The 19,798-nt window shown below is 39.4% G+C and overlaps 2 protein-coding genes across 2 annotated transcripts in view; one reads left to right on the top strand and one right to left on the bottom strand.

The window, feature by feature from the left end:
- rasgef1ba (RasGEF domain family, member 1Ba) overlaps window positions 1–4,145 on the top strand; it is a 159,015-nt gene extending 154,870 nt beyond the window's left edge. Inside the window, exon 16 of the mRNA XM_055887850.1 lies at window positions 1,779–4,145. Coding sequence (XP_055743825.1) covers window positions 1,779–1,803 — 25 coding nt within the window. The 3' untranslated portion in view covers window positions 1,804–4,145. The remainder of the gene's footprint in view (window positions 1–1,778) is intronic.
- Window positions 4,146–6,627: 2,482 nt separating this feature from the next.
- LOC129826777 (interferon-induced GTP-binding protein Mx2-like) lies at window positions 6,628–18,631 on the bottom strand. The gene is made up of 13 exons (XM_055887847.1): window positions 18,557–18,631; window positions 18,162–18,343; window positions 17,778–17,912; window positions 17,406–17,560; window positions 16,282–16,420; window positions 15,933–16,131; window positions 13,976–14,054; window positions 13,737–13,859; window positions 9,329–9,461; window positions 8,759–8,917; window positions 8,414–8,490; window positions 8,054–8,251; window positions 6,628–7,212 (listed from the first exon to the last, which is right to left on the bottom strand). Exons 1-13 carry the CDS (start codon window positions 18,580–18,582, stop codon window positions 6,991–6,993), a joined length of 1,827 nt encoding a protein of 608 aa, XP_055743822.1. The 5' UTR covers window positions 18,583–18,631; the 3' UTR covers window positions 6,628–6,990.
- Window positions 18,632–19,798: the final 1,167 nt, after the last annotated feature.

The following is a 19,798-nucleotide window of genomic DNA, read 5'->3' as shown; positions in this document are numbered from 1 at the left end:
AGCCGGCTTGGGTAGCAACCCTAGATTTGTGTCGGGACTATATCTCGTGGAAGGATGAAACAGGATGAATAAATTCATCCAAATAACTTTTTTTAATGAATATACAGTACCAGTCATAAGTTTGGGACACAGCTACTCATTCAAGGAGTTTTCTTTATTTTTACTATTTTCTACATTGTAGAAAACTATGAAATAACACATGGAATCATGTAGTAACCAAAAAAGTGTTCAACGAATCAAAATATATTTTATGTTTGAGATTCTTCAAAGTAGCCACCCTTTGCCTTGTTGCCAGCTTTGCACACTCTTGGCATTCTCTCAACCAGCTTCATGAGGAATGCTTTTCCAACAGTCTTGAAGGAGTTCCCGCATATGCTGAGCGCTTGTTGGCTGCTTGTCCTTCACTCTGCGGTCCAACTCATCCCAAACCATCTCAATTGAGTTGAGGTCGAGTGATTGTGGAGGCCAGGTCATCTGATGCAGCACTCCATCACTCTCCTTCTTGGTCAAATAGCCCTTAAACAGCCTGGAGGTGTGTTGAGTCATTGTACTGTTGAAAAACAAATAATAGTCCCACTAAGCTCAAACCAGATGTGATGGTGTATCACTGCAGAATGCTGTGGGAGCCATGCTGGTTAAGTGTGCCTTCAATTTTAAATAAATCACAGACAGTGTCACCAGCAAAGCACCCCACAGCATCACACCTCCTCCTCCATGCTTCACAGTGAGAACCACACATGCGGAGATCATCCGTTCACCTACTCTAATGACCATTGCTCGTGTTTCTTGGCCCAAGCAAGTCTCTTCTTCTTATTGGTGTCCTTCAGTAGTGGTTTCTTTGCAGCAAATCGACCATGAAGGCCTGATTCACACAGTCTCCTCTGAACAGTTGATGTTGAGATGTGTCTGTTTCTTGAACTCTGTGAAGCATTTATTTGGGCTGCAATTTCTGAGGCTGGTAACTCTATTGAACTTATCCTCTGCAGCAGAGGTAACTCTGGGTCTTCCGTTCCTGTGGCGGTCCTCATGAGAGACAGTTTCATCATAGCGCTTGATGGTTTTTACAACTGCACTTGAAGAAACTTTCAAAGTTCTTGAAATGTTCCGTATTGACTGACCTTCATGTCTTAAAGTAAGGATGGACTGTCATTTTTCTTTGCTTATTTGAGGTGTTCTTGCCATAATATGGACTTGGTCTTTTACCAAATAGGGCTATCTTCTGTATACCACCCCTACCTTGTCACAACACAACTGATTGGCTCAAACGCATTAAGAAGGAAAGAAATTCCACAAATTAATTTTTAACAAGGCACACCTGTTAATTGAAATGCATTCCAGGTGACTATCTCATGAGGCTGGTTGAGAGAATGCCAAGAGTGTGCAAAGCTGTCATCAAGGCAAAGGGTGGCTACTTTGAGGAATCTCAAATACTTGTATCTTGTTTGGTTACTACATGATTCCATACGTGTTATTTCATAGTTTTAATGTCTTCACTATTATTCTACAATGTAGAACATAGTAAAAATAAAGAAAACCCCTTGAATGAGTAGCTGTATCAAATCTTTTGACTGGTACTGTATGTCAATCATTGTTTGAATATGTTGGTAACCCCGTTGTATAAAACTGATGATGCCCTCGAAGCTGGTATTGGGAGGATATAATGTCACCCACGCCAATATATCTATCCTCCAAACAGCAGCTTCTCAGGCATTATCACTGAATCAGATGTCTTGTTACATGTCTTGCTAATAGATGTTCTCTTCTCTCTCGTGCCACAGATCTACTCTGCTAAGTAGAGTCTAGAGTTTCTGAAGGAGGAACCAAGTCCTAACCCCGTCTGTCAACCAAGCCGTGTCCAAATAACAGAATCCCTGTTTGGATGGGGGAACGACAATCTGACCTGTTCTGTTCAGCGGGAACAGGAACTTTTTCTGTTCTCCGGTCATGGAGAGTTCGATCTTCTTCATGTTGTATGTCCAGGGAAATGCTTTTTTCATCTCTTTGAATGAATTTCTATACTTTTTGTATTTAAAACAAATAAATAATAAGTTACGACCATCGTGAGGAGGAGAGGAAAGTCCAGGGAAATGCTTTTTTTGTTTGTTGTCCTTTGGCCACGTCTGCCGAAAACGTAACAAAACACACACCGTGTATTTAACACCGGGTGACACTGTTGATGAAAATCTCTGGATATTTTGGAGATGTATTTGACTTTCTACAGGAGTTAAGAGTTGGCTGCTGGATGGCCAACTGATTCAGTCCTAACGTGTACAACGAACAGGCTGCTCTCTCTCTCTCTCTATTTATCTCTATCTATCTCTCTCTCTCTATTTATCTCTATCTCTCTCTCTATTTACCTCTCTCTATCTCTCTATTTATCTATATATCTCTCTATATATCTCTATCTCTCTCTATTTACCTCTCTCTCTCTATTTATCTCTATCTCTATCTCTTTATTTATCTTTATCTCTCTCTCCATCTCTCTCTCTATTTATCTCTCTCTCTCTCTTTATATATATCTCTTTAAAAAGCCAGCATTGTGTTTACTGGGGATCAGTATACTGTATAATGGTGTCAAAGCTAACCTACAGCAGGGTTGGTATAGAAAATATGAAGCTAATGTTAATTTGTGTGTGTGTGTGTCACATGTACCGTTATACCTGACTCTCTTGCTCCAGTCGGTGTGGTCGGCCTCGAGGACTTTACTGCTCTATATGTTTAAAATGTTGGATTGGAAACACGATGTCCATTTTTGTTTGTATAAAAGCTTTGTGTGATACTCTACAACGGGAAGCAACACCTTCCTTCTCCTCTCATCCTTTATCAAATGGGACACTCAGCCATGGGCAGAAACCGAGGGGTGGGGATGTTAAGACGGTGTGACGATAAGCCAGCATTAAGACGGTGTGACGATAGATACCTTGTGCTTCCCAGATGGCAACGTCTTCACTATATTAGTAGACTAGTTTTGACCTGAGCCCTGGTCAAAATAATGCACTATATAGGTGCAGGGTTTCCCCAAACTCGGGCCCGGGGACCTCATTGGGTACACATTTTTTTTTTTTGCCCTAGCACTACACAACTGATTCAAATAATGAACTAATCATCAAGCTTTTGATTATTTGAATCAGCTGTGTAGAGCTAAGGCAAAAAAAAGAAAACGTGTACCCAATGAGGTCCCCGGGACCGAGTTTGGGAAACACTGATATAGAGAATAGTCTGATATTTGGGACGCGAGCCATATATTCCTGATAATCAGTGTTTTGATGTTCTGCCACTAACCAGTATGTTCCTGATAATCACTGTTATGGTGATCTGCCACTAACCAGCCACTTTGATGGAATAAATATAGCTTTGGAGGACTGTCCTGTGCTGAACGCTTCAAGATTATCCATCCTGTGATAGTGGTGTACCTAACCACTATTCCCCCTCCCATGAGAATGGTAGTATAGAAATTGAGGTTGTATCGCCCCCTTGTGGTTAAGTTAAGTGCTGTGGTGGAGCGAGTGAATGAGTTGATTTATGTAATAGCGGAGATTGTGGGTGAGCTGAGGATTTGGACATTTTTGCCCCCTCAGTTAATGCTGGATCAAACTTTCTTCCTAATAGGTTGTATTTTCTTCATATTATTTTCATCATATTTGTTTTATTTATGATCCTCTCTAGTCGTTATTTTATATTATGGATATTTACACATTTTATTGTATTTGTTATATCATTTTGTACCAGGTACATTTCATAGTTATCAGATTTTTCCCTAAACAGATTATTTTTGGTTCAGGTTTGTATGAGAACACTTAATTTTTAGGATTCTAGTATACACTTTGAAGTGAAATATATTGGTCACTTTCCAGGCCCATTACATTGCAGGCGTGGCAAAGCTGATATCTGTCCAGGTGTTGTGAGATCTGGCAGGCGTCCTGGAACGCAGCCATTGACTGACGAATAGCTTTGCTTTGTCTTTTGCAGTTTCTCCTCCACATGATAATGTGGTTTGACTGTGTAAATACTTCTTCTGTTTTTCCTATGTATCTGTTTTTTTTTGTATTTGGACTGTTAAACTGGAATAGATCACCTGTTTTATTACTGAGTTAGTTATTAGAAGAGAAAGTGACAAAAGTTAATAAAAAAAATGCTTAAGTTAATGGAGGAGTCTGTTGTTCATGATTATTACCTATCAGACAAATTCAATTTCCATGTGAATTGACATATTTCATGGCTTGACCTTGTATCAACCTGAGTTGACAGAGGAATCTCTATCTGTATGGTGGTTAGGTGCTGTATTAACCCTATAAATCACTGACAGTGGTTAGGTGCTGTATTAACCCTATAAATCACTGACAGTTGACCCCTACCCCGGTCAGCAGCACTGCCCTCCCCTCTGCTACTCGCCCAAGCCTTCCCCATTTCTCTTTCTCCCAAATACAGTCAGCTGATGTTCTGAAAGAGCTGCAAAATCTGGACCCTTACAAATCAGCCGGGCTAGATAATCTGGACCCTTTCTTTCTAAAACTATCTGCTGAAATTGTTGCCACCCCTATTACCAGCCTTTTCAACCTCTCTTTCGTGTCGTCTGAGATTCCCAAAGATTGGAAAGCAGCTGCGGTTATCCCCCTCTTCAAAGGGGGAGACACTCTAGACCCAAACTGCTACAGACCTATATCTATCCTACCCTGCCTTTCTAAGGTCTTCGAAAGCCAAGTCAACAAACAGATTACCCACCATCTCGAATCCCACCATACCTTCTCCGCTATGCAATCTGGTTTCAGAGCTGGTCATGGGTGCACCTCAGCCACGCTCAAGGTCATAAACGATATCTTAACCGCTATCGATAGGAAACAGTACTGTGCAGCCATATTCATTGACCTGGCCAAGGCTCTGTCAATCACCACATCCTCATCGGCAGACTCGACAGCCTTGGTTTCTCTAATGATTGCCTCGCCTGGTTCACCAACTACTTCTCTGATCGAGTTCAGTGTGTCAAATCGGAGGGTCTGTTGTCCGGACCTCTGGCAGTCTCTATGGGGGTGCCACAGGGTTCAATTCTTGGACCGACTCTCTTCTCTGTATACATCAATGATGTCGCTCTTGCTGCTGGTGAGTCTCTGATCCACCTCTACGCAGACGACACTATTCTGTATACTTCTGGCCCTTCTCTTGACACTGTGTTAACAACCCTCCAGGCGAGCTTCAATGCCATTCAACTCTCCTTCCGTGGCCTCCAATTGCTCTTAAATACAAGTAAAACTAAATGCATGCTCTTCAACCGATCGCTGCCTGCACCTGCCCGCCTGTCCAGCATCACTACTCTGGACGGCTCTGACTTAGAATATGTGGACAACTACAAATACCTAGGTGTCTGGTTAGACTGTAAACTCTCCTTCCAGACTCACATCAAGCATCTCCAATCCAAAGTTAAATCTAGAATCGGCTTCCTATTCCGCAACAAAGCATCCTTCACTCATGCTGCCAAACATACCCTTGTAAAACTGACCATCCTACCAATCCTCGACTTCGGTGATGTCATTTACAAAATAGCCTCCAAAACCCTACTCAATAAATTGGATGCAGTCTATCACAGTGCCATCCGTTTTGTCACCAAAGCCCCATATACTACCCACCACTGCGACCTGTACGCTCTCGTTGGCTGGCCCTCGCTTCACACTCGTCGCCAAACCCACTGGCTCCAGGTCATCTACAAGACCCTGCTAGGTAAAGTCCCCCCTTATCTCAGCTCGCTGGTCACCATAGCAACGCCCACCCGTAGCACGCGCTCCAGCAGGTATATCTCTCTGGTCACCCCCAAAACCAATTCTTCCTTTGGCCGCCTCTCCTTCCAGTTCTCTGCTGCCAATGACTGGAACGAACTACAAAAATCTCTGAAACTGGAAACACTTATCTCCCTCACTAGCTTTAAGCACCAGCTGTCAGAGCAGCTCATAGATTACTGCACCTGTACATAACCCATCTACAATTTAGCCCAAACAACTACCTCTTTACCTACTGTATTTATTTATTTTGCTCCTTTGCACCCCATTATTTCTATCTCTACTTTGCACCTTCTTCCACTGCAAACCAACCATTCCAGTGTTATTTTTTTACTTGCTATATTGTATTTACTTCGCCACCATGGCCGTATATTTTTTATTTTTTTTATATATATATTTTGTTTGCCTTCACCTCCCTTATCTCACCTCACTTGCTCATATTGTATATAGACTTATTTTCACTGTATTATTGACTGTATGTTTGTTTTACTCCATGTGTAACTATGTGTTGTTGTATGTGTCGAACTGCTTTGCTTTATCTTGGCCAGGTCGCAATTGTAAATGAGAACGTGTTCTCAATTTGCCTACCTGGTTAAATAAAGGTGAAATAAAAAAATAAAAAAAGGTGCTGTATTAACCCTATAAATCACTGACAGTGGTTAGGTGCTGTATTAACCCTATAAATCACTGACAGTGGTTAGGTGCTGTATTAACCCTATAAATCACTGACAGTGGTTAGGTGCTGTATTAACCCTATAAATCACTGACAGTGGTTAGGTGCTGTATTAACCCTATAAATCACTGACAGTGGTTAGGTGCTGTATTAACCCTATAAATCACTGACAGTGGACTACTGGTAGAGAATATACTGAAGCTGCCCCTACTTTTTTTTTAATGAGGTTATTTTTCACAGTTCATGAGCATTTGATCTGGGAACATTTTGAGACCGGGGAATCATATTACTCACATTTCTGTTGAATAGGAATATACAAGATATAGCTTCGTCATCATCATCATCGTTATTATTTAAAGACGTTGCATTCGGCCATTACTGCCTCTTCAAATAAAACAGTGTATTTTGCTTGTCTGTAGACCATTCCATTCATAAAGTAGGAATGACATCAAAACATGTTTGTGTAAAAATTGAATCAGATTATACTTAAAACTAATATTCTGTGACAAAATCTCCGATTTTTGGCATTGTCAAAAACCCACTCTGTTCTCATAGGCTACTGAGCTTGTCATTGGCCAGTCCAAGACGCTCCACACGGGCCTGCAAGGCTGATCTTCTTCGGCCAATCTCTGATTCCTCCTTCAGCATCTCGTCCAAGTCGTCGCTGTTCAGCAGGCCCAACATCTTACTACAAAGGATCTTGGCTGACTCCTTCAGGATGAAGTAACTGATCAGCATGGGCACCTGGTCTGCCATTCTCTGCACCACGATCTGAGAGAGAGGCGAGGCGAGGCGAGGCAGGAGAGGTGAGGCGGTAGGGAGATGTGAGGTGGTAAGGAGAGGAAAAGAAAGTTTAAGTGAGACCTAGAGTGAAAACTGACAATTCTGTTTTGTCAGAGCCAATCTCTCGTGGCCAGACTACGTAAACATGCATGTTAGGTATGTCTTTATACTATTGGTCAACGAGCAGCAATAGCTCCCGTGCTTGTTTTTTTTTTCATCACTGGTTATTTAGACAAATCACGATTTCACAGATGTTAGCATTTGTTTTTGTATTTCAGGAAGGGGGAGGGGACATTCGGCCCATAAAAGTCCCGTAACTTGTAAAGAGACAGATGATGGAGCGCCTCGATCACTGCATCGCTTCTCTTAACACGTATGGACTCAGAACTTCCTTGAGCAGCTGACCAATTACGTGAGACTTTAAGTTCCTTGGTTAACTGAGATTGTCAGAACTAGCGTGTTAAATTCAGAGCTAGCAATCGGTTAGTTAGTTAGTGGTTATAGGTTAGTTAGTGGGGAGATGTTAGGGGTTAATTAGTGACTATGGGTATTTTAACCACTAAGGTTAAAGGGATACTGTGAAATTAAGCCGTTTTTTCCATTTATCCAGAGTCAGATTAATTTGAGTTACTTGAGTGCAATAACTGTTAGATGCTGCATGCTTTTCTTCCGGGCATATATCCTCCTGTATTCAGGTAGTGTACTTTATATCTCCAAATTGAAACTCACACACTTGTTGAATCAACGTCATTTCAAAGGAAATTACGTTAGAACCAATGTGGAATAGACGTTGAATTGACGTCTGTGCCAAATTGGTAGTGCATTCTACCTCATAGTATGCCTTGAGCAGCTCAGGGTATTTGCTCCTGGTGTCGTAACCGGAGCAGTCTGGGGTTTCCTCCTCTGGATTCAACGTTTCAAAGAAGATTTCATCCTGTGTGTAGACCTGCATCTCCATTTTAAACTGCTCCTCGATCCTCTTCATCACTATGTTTGACTGCCGTTCCTGGATGTTTTCAATGTTTTTCTATGAGTTCAAACAAAGAGTAAGTGATCTCTCTCTATTCAGACTGTATTGTGGATGTTCAGCTCTATTCAACCCGTATTGCCATTTAAATGCAATTTTCCGATTGAACTGACGTATTCAGCGTTTTTAACGGTCTTATTAACAAATTATTATTGCCATTACCATTGAGACGTGCTGAAGATAAGGAAAATTCTCGAAGCTGACTTTGGACAAATTAACAAATTGTGTATGCACCAATTCTGAAAAACACAAAAGGAATGTATTTGTTAAAGGGATACACAAAATGTAACTTAACATTATTTTCTATTTACCGTTTAGTTGTAGCTGATTCACCAAAACTTCCTTTCCTGGGTGCTTAATAAGGATGTTTGTCTTGTCAGAAGTTCCATAGAGCCCCCATACATGATGCATCACAACAATACATTTCACAGGTGCAATGAAGGGACTTCCAGAAAATGCAATGCACTATGGGACATCACATGAAATCTCATGCTTCTGGTCAGTTACCTCTGATTTTCTGGAGTGTCGTCGTAGCTGGATTCCTAAGTTCAGCCACTAGTTCTTGAACAACGCGTTTAAATACCATGTAGTTAGTGAAACCTGGCAGCTCACTTCTCCTGTGCTTCTGATCATATTCATCCACCACTTGTTGCACTACTTCATGATCTAAATCAAGAAAAAAACTGAGATTTAGAGAAATTGTAAATGTTAATAATTTTGGAAAATATAATTGATTATAATTACTTTTTGTATGACGTTACTATTAGTATAATAACAATAATATTATATGATTGATTAATTTTGTTGTACACAGTGGTGTAGTAGATGGTTAATGCCTGTAGATGGCGTTTACTGACCTTTCGGAGAAAAATGCTTTGAAAATACAAGGGACATTTTCTTTCTTCACCACGAACAACGATCAATGTTTACTCACCAATTTATTGTTGTGCATCTTACTGGTTGTGTGTCTTACACAGTTAACAATACTACTGTACATATCTGTGTACTGTAGTATCAGTACAAGTTATGGATATGGAGATGTTGAGCAATAGCCTGTCTATTCAAAAGTGTACCTACAATTTGATTTGAGGTTTTTAAGACGTTCCATCCAATCTGCAAAGTCAGTTCGCATGAGGACAAATAGATTTTCCTTGTCAATATTATCCCCTGTGGACAGATGAGTAATCCTCTCATTGAACTCTGTTATGATCTGAAGGGAGAAAAATAACATAAACACATAACACAATTAACACCTTCTGACTCTTCTGTAGTTCACATTTAATCCTATTTTAAAGAACTAAAGTTAGTTATAGTATTACTTTTAGTAACAATGTTTATTTAATTTTTATTTAAACCTTAACCTTATTTAAACATTATTTACCTACCAAAAGGCCTCCTGCAGGGAAGGGGGCTGGGATTTATTTTTTATTATTTTATTTTTTATATTTTTTATATATAAATATAGGACAAAACACACATCACGACAAGAGAGACAACACAACATTACATAAAGAGAGACCTAAGACAACAAAATAGCAAGGCAGCAACACATGACAACACAGCATGGTAGCAACACAACATGACAACAACATGGTAGCAAAACAACATGACAACAACATGGTAGGACCACAACATGACAACAACATGGTAGAAACACAACATTACAACACAGCATGGTAGCAAAACAACATGACAACACAGCATGGTAGCAACACAACATGACAACACAGCATGGTAGCAAAACAACATGACAACACAGCATGGTAGCAACACAACATGACAACAACATGTTAGCAAAACAACATGACAACAACATGGTAGGAACACAACATGACAACAACATGGTAGCAACACAACATGAAAACACAGCATCGTAGCAAAACAACATGACAACAACATGGTAGGAACACAACATGACAACAACATGGTAGCAACACAACATGAAAACACAGCATGGTAGCAACACAACATGACAACAACATGGTAGCAAAACAACATGACAACAACATGGTAGCAAAACAACACGACAACAACATGGTAGCAACACAACATGACAACAACATGGTAGCAAAACAACATGACAACAACATGGTAGCAACACAACATGACAACAATATGGTAGCATCACAACATGACAACAACATGGTAGCAAAACAACATGACAACAACATGGTAGCAACACAACATGACAACAACATGGTAGCAAAACAACATGACAACAACATGGTAGCAACACAACATGACAACAACATGGTAGCAACACAACATGACAACAACATGGTAGCAAAACAACATGACAACAACATGATAGCAACACAACATGACAACAACATGATAGCAACACAACATGACAACAACATGGTAGCAACACAACATGACAACAACATGGTAGTAAAACAACATGACGACAACATGGTAGCAAAACAACATGACGACAACATGGTAGCAAAACAACATGACGACAACATGGTAGCAAAACAACAAGACAACAACATGGTAGCAAAACAACATGACAACAACATGGTAGCAAAACAACATGACGACAACATGGTAGCAAAACAACATGACGACAACATGGTAGCAAAACAACATGACGACAACATGGTAGCAACACAACATGACGACAACATGGTAGAAACACAACATGACAACACAGCACGGTTGCAACACAACAAGACAACAACATGGTAGAAACACAACATGACAACACAGCATGGTAGCAACACAACATGAAAACAACATGGTAGCAACACAACATGAAAACACAGCATGGTAGCAACACAACATGAAAACAACATGGTAGCAACACAACATGACAACAACATGGTAGCAACACAACATGACAACAACATGGTAGTAAAACAACATGACGACAACATGGTAGCAAAACAACATGACGACAACATGGTAGCAAAACAACATGACGCCAACATGGTAGCAAAACAACAAGACAACAACATGGTAGCAAAACAACATGACAACAACATGGTAGCAAAACAACATGACGACAACATGGTAGCAAAACAACATGACGACAACATGGTAGCAAAACAACATGACGACAACATGGTAGAAACACAACATGACAACAACATGGTAGCAACACAACATGACAACAACATGGTAGCAAAACAACAAGACAACAACATGGTAGAAACACAACATGACAACACAGCATGGTAGCAACACAACATGAAAACAACATGGTAGCAACACAACATGAAAACACAGCATCGTAGCAACACAACATGAAAACAACATGGTAGCAACACAACATGACAACACAGCATGGTAGCAACACAACATGAAAACAACATGGTAGCAAAACAACATGGTAGCAACACAACATGGTAGCAACACAACATGACAACAACATCGTAGCAACACAACATGACAACACAGCATGGTAGCAAAACAACATGACAACAACATGGTAGCAAAACAACATGACAACAACATGGTAGCAACACAACATGACAACAACATGGTAGCAATACAACATGACGACAACATGGTAGCAAAACAACATGACGACAACATGGTAGCAAAACAACATGACGACAACATGGTAGCAACACAACATGACAACAACATGGTAGAAACACAACATGACAACACAGCATGGTAGAAACACAACATGACAACAACATGGTAGCAAAACAACAAGACAACAACATGGTAGAAACACAACATGACAACACAGCATGGTAGCAACACAACATGAAAACAACATGGTAGCAACACAACATGAAAACACAGTATGGTAGCAACACAACATGAAAACAACATGGTAGCAACACAACATGACAACAACATGGTAGCAACACAACATGACAACAACATGGTAGTAAAACAACATGACGACAACATGGTAGCAAAACAACATGACGACAACATGGTAGCAAAACAACATGACAACAACATGGTAGCAAAACAACAAGACAACAACATGGTAGCAAAACAACATGACAACAACATGGTAGCAAAACAACATGACGACAACATGGTAGCAAAACAACATGACGACAACATGGTAGCAAAACAACATGACGACAACATGGTAGCAAAACAACATGACGACAACATGGTAGAAACACAACATGACAACACAGCATGGTAGCAACACAACATGACAACAACATGGTAGCAAAACAACAAGACAACAACATGGTAGAAACACAACATGACAACACAGCATGGTAGAAACACAACATGAAAACAACATGGTAGCAGCACAACATGAAAACACAGCATGGTAGAAACACAACATGACAACACAACATGGTAGCAACACAACATGAAAACAACATGGTAGCAACACAACATGACAACACAGCATGGTAGCAACACAACATGAAAACAACATGGTAGCAAAATAACATGGTAGCAACACAACATGGTAGCAACACAACATGACAACAACATGGTAGCAACACAACATGACAACACAGCATGGTAGCAAAACAACAACATGGTAGCAACACAACACATGGTAGAAAAACAACATGACAGAAACATGGTAGCAACACAACATGACAACAACATGGTAGCAGCACAACACATGGTACAATGTAATATTCTAAATTTGAGCAATAATATTAACAACGTTGTGTTATTTGTATGGAGAAAAAAAGACTTTATTCCTACTAATGGTGTGTTTGGATCCTTTTCTGAGGAACTCGTAGTTGGTGAATGCTTTCGAGTGCTTCTGAAGTCGGAAAAACAATGAAACCAAAGAGATTTTAACTAGATTTTAGCTAGATGTGACTAAGCTGGCTAACATTGCTAATAATATTAGCTTGCTTATGTTGACATTGTGTCAAACTAGATACATTGTCCATGTTATTGGGGTTGTCAATATGTTTTACCATCTTTTGGTCAGAAAGGTGAAAGGTCAGTGATGAAACATAAACAACGCGCAAACTCGGTATAATCATTCTGGTCCGAGGTTTTCCATTCCGAACTCGGAGGATCATTCTAGTAGCTATTTCTAACTCGTATCTCAGAGTTTCCGATTAGCATCCTAACGCATGAGCTATTGATGTGTAAACCAACGTGTTTCCTTTGCTAAGCGTCCTTGTGAAAGTTTAATTTTTTTGGGAAAGTAACGCAAAATTAACATAACAAGTAAGACGCATAACTTTCCATAGAATATAATATTGTAATATAAGGTGTTTATTTTATTGAATGTAACAAGTCATTTTTAGTGGACCCCTACATAAGGCTTTCATAACTTACTGTATACTCTTGACGAATCAATGGGCACCATTGGATTGGTTTAAATTGAACTGACCATTGAACAGTAGGAAATATAGCAGAAGTGCTTTATATTAGTCAACATAGACTTAACATTTGGGACAGACGAAGAAAAATATGTATATTTAAGATGTCATAGTATAGGTGAAGACTATTGTACAGAGAAGAGTCTTCCAAAGCTGATCAATCATGACAGGTGAAAGACAGAGAAAGGTGAATGGTTACTTACCTCAATGAGGAACTCCATCCTCTCTGCAGGGTCCGAGGGAGGCCCACCCTCACACTCTGCCAATGCCTTCCTCACGTTCCACAGCTGCTTTTTAATCTGATTTGACATCTCTGGTAGGGATTTCTGACCAAACACAAATACACAACTTAAACAGGCTGTCAGGCACCAGACCTGGGTGCACATGAGGCATAAGGTAAAGGACATATGATCGAATGATAATAGCACGTGGTTGGACTAACTTTGATGTGGTTGACCAGCGTATAGGTGAGCTTTGTGGCTAGGTGCTTGGTGGTTGCCCTTTCCTCAAGTAGGAGGGATCTATACATTGAAAAGGAGAGGAATTTAATTAACACATTTTAAAGTGTTACAAAGATGTAATCACAGTAATATGTAAACATGTACAGTTAGGTCCACAATTTATTGGCACCCTTGATAAATATGAGCAAAATAGGCCGTATAAAATCTATAATAAAAAATACTGAGCTATATTGTATTGTAAAAAGAATGAAAATTATATTATTTTATACTAACCCAATTGCTCAGAGAAAGATATTTTGTTTAATAAGTAAAAACATGTTTTTCAAAATTACTGGCACACCTGTTTTCAACACCTCACCTTGCCAGGATAATGGCACTGAGCCTTTTTTTATAAAATGTTTTTTTTGAGAATGGAGAACAGATTGGGAGGGGCCTTTATCACACCATTCCAGATCCTTGATATCCTTCGTCTGCGCTTATAGACTGCCCTCTTCAGTTCAAACCACAGGTTTTCAATGGGTTTCAAGTCAGGAGACTGAGGTGGACATTGCAAAATGTTGATTTTGGGGTCAATTAACCATTTCTTTGTGGATTTTGATGTGTGCTTGGGGTTATTGTCTTGCTGGAAGGTCCACTTGCGGACACGATTCAGCCTCCTGGCAGAGGCAAAAAGGTGTCTGGCGAAAATGTCCTGGTACTTGTTAAAGTTCATGACGCCGTTGAACTTAACGTGGGTGAAGTACCATTGAGACTTGCCGCAAGTGGATCTTCCAGCAAGACAATAAGTTGAAAGTCATTGCTTGCTATTAAAAAGGTTTTAATGGTTAATCATAGCATAATGCATTTGAAAAACAACAATTCAAACGTACTTTACAAAACGCTACAGGCTACCATAGGTACGATCAAATGCTTGTACATCTGAACAGTGATCTGGCACTGGTACTCCCTGTATATAGCTCCACATTGATCTGGTACTGGTACTTCCTGTATATAGCTCCACATTGATCTGGTACTGGTACTTCCTGTATATAGCTCCACATTGATCTGGTACTGGTACTCCCTGTATATAGCTCCACATTGATCTGGTACTGGTACTCCCTGTATATAGCTCCACATTGATCTGGTACTGGTACTCCCTGTATATAGCTCCACATTGATCTGGTACTGGTACTTTCTGTATATAGCTCCACATTGATCTGGTACTTCCTGTATATAGCTCCACATTGATCTGGTACTGGTACTTCCTGTATATAGCTCCACATTGATCTGGTACTGGTACTCCCTGTATATAGCTCCACATTGATCTGGTACTGGTACTCCCTGTATATAGCTCCACATTGATCTGGTACTGGGACTCCCTGTATATAGCTCCACATTGATCTGGTACTGGTACTTCCTGTATATAGCTCCACATTGATCTGCTACTGGTACTCCCTGTATATAGCTCCACATTGATCTGGTACTGGTACTTCCTGTATATAGCTCCACATTGATCTGGTACTGTTACTTCCTGTATATAGCTCCACATTGATCTGGTACTGGTACTTCCTGTATATAGCTCCACATTGATCTGGTACTGGTACTTTCTGTATATAGCTCCACATTGATCTGCTACTGGTACTTCCTGTATATAGCTCCACATTGATCTGGTACTGGTACTTCCTGTATATAGCTCCAAATTGATCTGGTACTTCCTGTATATAACTCCACATTGATCTGGTACTTCCTGTATATAACTCCATTCTTGTGTATTTTATCATATTCCTCGTCTTACTATTTTATTTTGTATTATTATTATTATTATTATTTTTAAACTCGGCATCTTTGGAAGGGCTCGTAAGCAAGCATTTCAGAGTAAAGTCTACACCAGTTGTATATTCGTCGCATGTGCCATTTGTTTTTTGTTGTTGTTGTTGTTGATTTGATAAGAAATTTTACCTGAAGTGCTCGTGATCTTGAAAGAAGTCCAACTCCTCTTCAAGTGCCTGAGCTATGGACATTTTATCATCAATCTGCTTCTGACCACGACATTTCACAATGACGTAACCCATATTGAGTGGAAGGGTTTTATTGCGGACAATTTCCAACACATCCTTCTCCGTCCCCTTGTCTATCAGGTCTGGCTTTGTCAGAATGGCTGGATAGACCAAATGAGAGAAATTAAAAGTGTTACAATACATAGATATCTAAGTGCTTAATTGTGACTATAACCATTTTCATCAACTGTAAAAAAAAAGAAAATATTAAAAAAAATGTTTTAAAAGGCTCATCTTTATAATTTCTTTACCCAGAGTTCTTGTTCCGTCAGGATCCACTTTTTGCACCATTTTCAGGGCTTCTGTTGTTGCTATGTCATTATAACATGGTATCACCACTAAGTTAATGGTTTTCTTTTTCGAAATGTATTTCATGATTAGACTTTTGATCTGCGGAAAAAGTAGAAGAGCATAACTGTCCAGGGAGCCACGTGGTACATTACCATTATGTGGTACATTACCATTCCATGGTACATTACCATTCCGTGGTACATTACCATTACGTGGTACATTATCATTACGTGGTACATTACCATTACGCGGTACATTACCATTACGTGGGACATGACCATTACATGGTACATTATCATTACGTGGTACATTGTGTGGTACATTATCATTATGTGGTACATTACCATTGCGCGGTACATTACGTTGGTCAATACCATTACGTGGTGCATTACCATTACGTGGTACATTGCCATTACGCGGCACATTATCATTACGCGGCACATTATCATTACGTGGTACATTATGTGGGTCATTACCATTACGTGGTGCATTACCATTACGCGGTACATTGCCATTACGCGGCACATTATCATTACGCGGCACATTATCATTACGTGGTACATTATGTGGGTCATTACCATTACGTGGTGCATTACCATTACGCGGTACATTGCCATTACGCGGCACATTATCATTACGTGGTACATTATGTGGGTCATTACCATTACGTGGTGCATTACCATTACGCGGTACATTGCCATTACGCGGCACATTATCATTACGCGGCACATTATCATTACGTGGTACATTATGTGGGTCATTACCATTACGTGGTGCATTACCATTACGCGGTACATTGCCATTACGCGGTACATTATCATTACGCGGCACATTATCATTACGTGGTACATAATCAGATATAACACTGGTTTCCTTTCCTACAGTATACTTTCCTTTCCTTCACCTTCTACTAATCATTACCAGGAAACAACAGAAACATGACTCATTTTAAGGTTAATCCACATCTGTATGAAGTTAAACCTCCGTAATCAAAATGGTGGACTGTTATGAAGAACTACAGTACGAGATAACCAAGCAAGTCTATCTGGACAAACTCCAAAAAAGTGATCAACTCGAGACTCACTTGGGCTTCAATGTCCTCTGGTTGTCCTGGTACTGGTACCCTGGCGATCCCAGGTAAGTCAATCAGAGTGAGATCACACACCGTGGAAGACTTGATTTTGAGAGTGATCAGATCTTCACATATCCCCACTCCCCTTCCAGCTAACTCATTCTGGGCTGTGAAATCAATGTGAAAATGGTGATGGAATATATCTGCCTCATGCACAGAAAAAACTGTTAAAAAAACACAAAGGACAAAGGAAAATCCATGATATCACAATCGTACACTGTGTAAACCAGGGGTTGGTTAACCATTCTCCCGGAGAGCGACTGGGTGTGCTCCTCAAAGAGGTAGTTGCTGGTCTAAATCCATCCTCGTTTTTACCCATCATACCTTGCTCAACGTGTCTCGCGACTTCTTCTCGGTCATCAAATTCAAAGGTTTTGTTTTTGTATGAGATGACAGCCTTCCATACCACTCCACTGACATAACAGAGTCTGAGTTCCAGTGGACACCTGGTGACAATACCTGGATGGGAAACGAGGCCGAACTAATGACAGATCATGATATGATAATATAACTCTGTCATGTCTAACTTAATGCCCTGACAAGACATACACTACCAATAATGTTAAAATGTCAGATAGGGTTTGTTAAATAGTCTTTCAGTGATAAATCATGACAATTCTAAGAGAACAATCAACAGGTTATGCTATAGCCTACATTAAAAAATTCTTCACAGTTTGATAATAACTTTGTGTTCACATAATATCTTACCATTTCCTCTGGGCAGCGCCACTCCAGAAAGGGCTTCAAGCACAGAGCTCTTTCCTGAACTCTGGTCTCCCACCACAGCAACGGATGGCAGGGGCAGCTCCTTCTCTATCCCAATGGATCTCAGGTAGTCTATTAAGTCTATGAAGGGCCGGACCTTCTTCGCCAACTGGTCTTGAAACATGCTGGGGGTATGTCAGGGGTACAGAACAATGACATGTTAAATGGTTAATTTGTTGACGGACTAATGTATGGCTAAATTGATTGAAAATGCAGCCGATGTGAAACTGTTGTGGTACAGATAATTTTTTATTATTGTGCTGCGAGAGTGCAATAACAGATAGAAAATAGTATGCCTTTGTCATTAAAAACCAAAAATGTAAATCATGTTGTCCCACCTAGGTCCATCTTCATCATCTGACATTTCTTTTCCCGTCTGAAATCCAAGAGATAGGGCCTAATGAATACCATTTAGATTAAATGGAACAACAGCAATTTCCCTAAATGTTTTCTCTAGATAGATAGATATATAGCTAGATAGATAGATAGATAGCTAGATAGCTAGATAGATAGATAGATAGATAGATAGATAGATAGATAGATAGATAGATAGATACCCAAGCAGATGTCATAGTTCATCAATGTATTTAAGTATACAGAAGTATGTCTGTGATAAATATACTTGAGTATATTTAAAATGATCTAAACTGGAACAATTTTAAATAGATTTAATGCATTTAATGCTAACTTAATAAGTGTTTTGTTATTAACATTTAAATATTATAAATACATAAATTATCTACATTTTAGCATCTTTTACTTTCGATTTTGTACACCAGCTTCAAACAGCTGAAAGTACAATATTTTTGGTTTTGGAAAATATACTTCACAGCGGTTTAGAGTGTACAGTGATTCTCTACACTATACTTGCTTGTTTTGTCACATAAACTAAAATTGTGCAAACTATTCTAATTTTAGCAACCAGAAAATGGCGCAGCGATTTCTGCATAGTGCACCTTTAAGTGTAATGCTAGTGAACATACAGTATACTTAAAGACGGAAAAACAATGCATTAAAAATACATCTTTAATAAGTGTGTTGAAGTGTAATGATAGTATATGTATAGTATACTTAAGATATACTAGAAAAGTGCATATTTAAAGTATATTACATGAATTTTTAGTATTTTTAAGTATACTTCAGTATACTTGTAATATAATAAAATATACTTTTTCCCCCCACTTGGGTAGATAGATTGACAGAAACTACTTATGAAACTACTTATGCCCAGTTCTGAAATATAAAATGTAACCAAACAACATAACATTTCCATGAATAAAACTGACCTGGATTTGATTTAAAAATACTCTTACCTCGTTTTAAATCGAATCACTTATATTAAGACACTAAACTGACCTCAGTCAAGACGTTATCTTGTGGTTTCTCTTGGGGATACTATGAAAATGACTTGTTCAATTGCATTTTATAATCCAGACAGTTCAAAGGGTAATGATATGAAGCATATTAAAACTAGGTTCAAATTCCTCAGGTCAACGTGACTTTCCATTGATTTCTAAGGTCCAACTCAATTAAAATACAGTAAAATCAACATTAAATGTCAATTAAGCTACATCATGGAG

This window comes from Salvelinus fontinalis, chromosome 28 (assembly GCF_029448725.1).
Source record: "Salvelinus fontinalis isolate EN_2023a chromosome 28, ASM2944872v1, whole genome shotgun sequence".
Classification (NCBI taxonomy): domain Eukaryota; kingdom Metazoa; phylum Chordata; class Actinopteri; order Salmoniformes; family Salmonidae; genus Salvelinus; species Salvelinus fontinalis.
This window is presented reverse-complemented; position numbering and strand designations above follow the sequence as displayed.

Coding starts and splice junctions, on each gene's coding strand:
- LOC129826777 (XM_055887847.1), bottom strand. CDS start 18,582: ATGTCAGATGATGAAGATGGACCTAG. Junction 17,561..17,777: donor CGCGAGACACGTTGAGCAAG/GTATGATGGGTA, acceptor TTGATTTCACAG/CCCAGAATGAGTTAGCTGGA. Junction 8,252..8,413: donor ATCTTCAGCACGTCTCAATG/GTAATGGCAATA, acceptor TTGAACTCATAG/AAAAACATTGAAAACATCCA.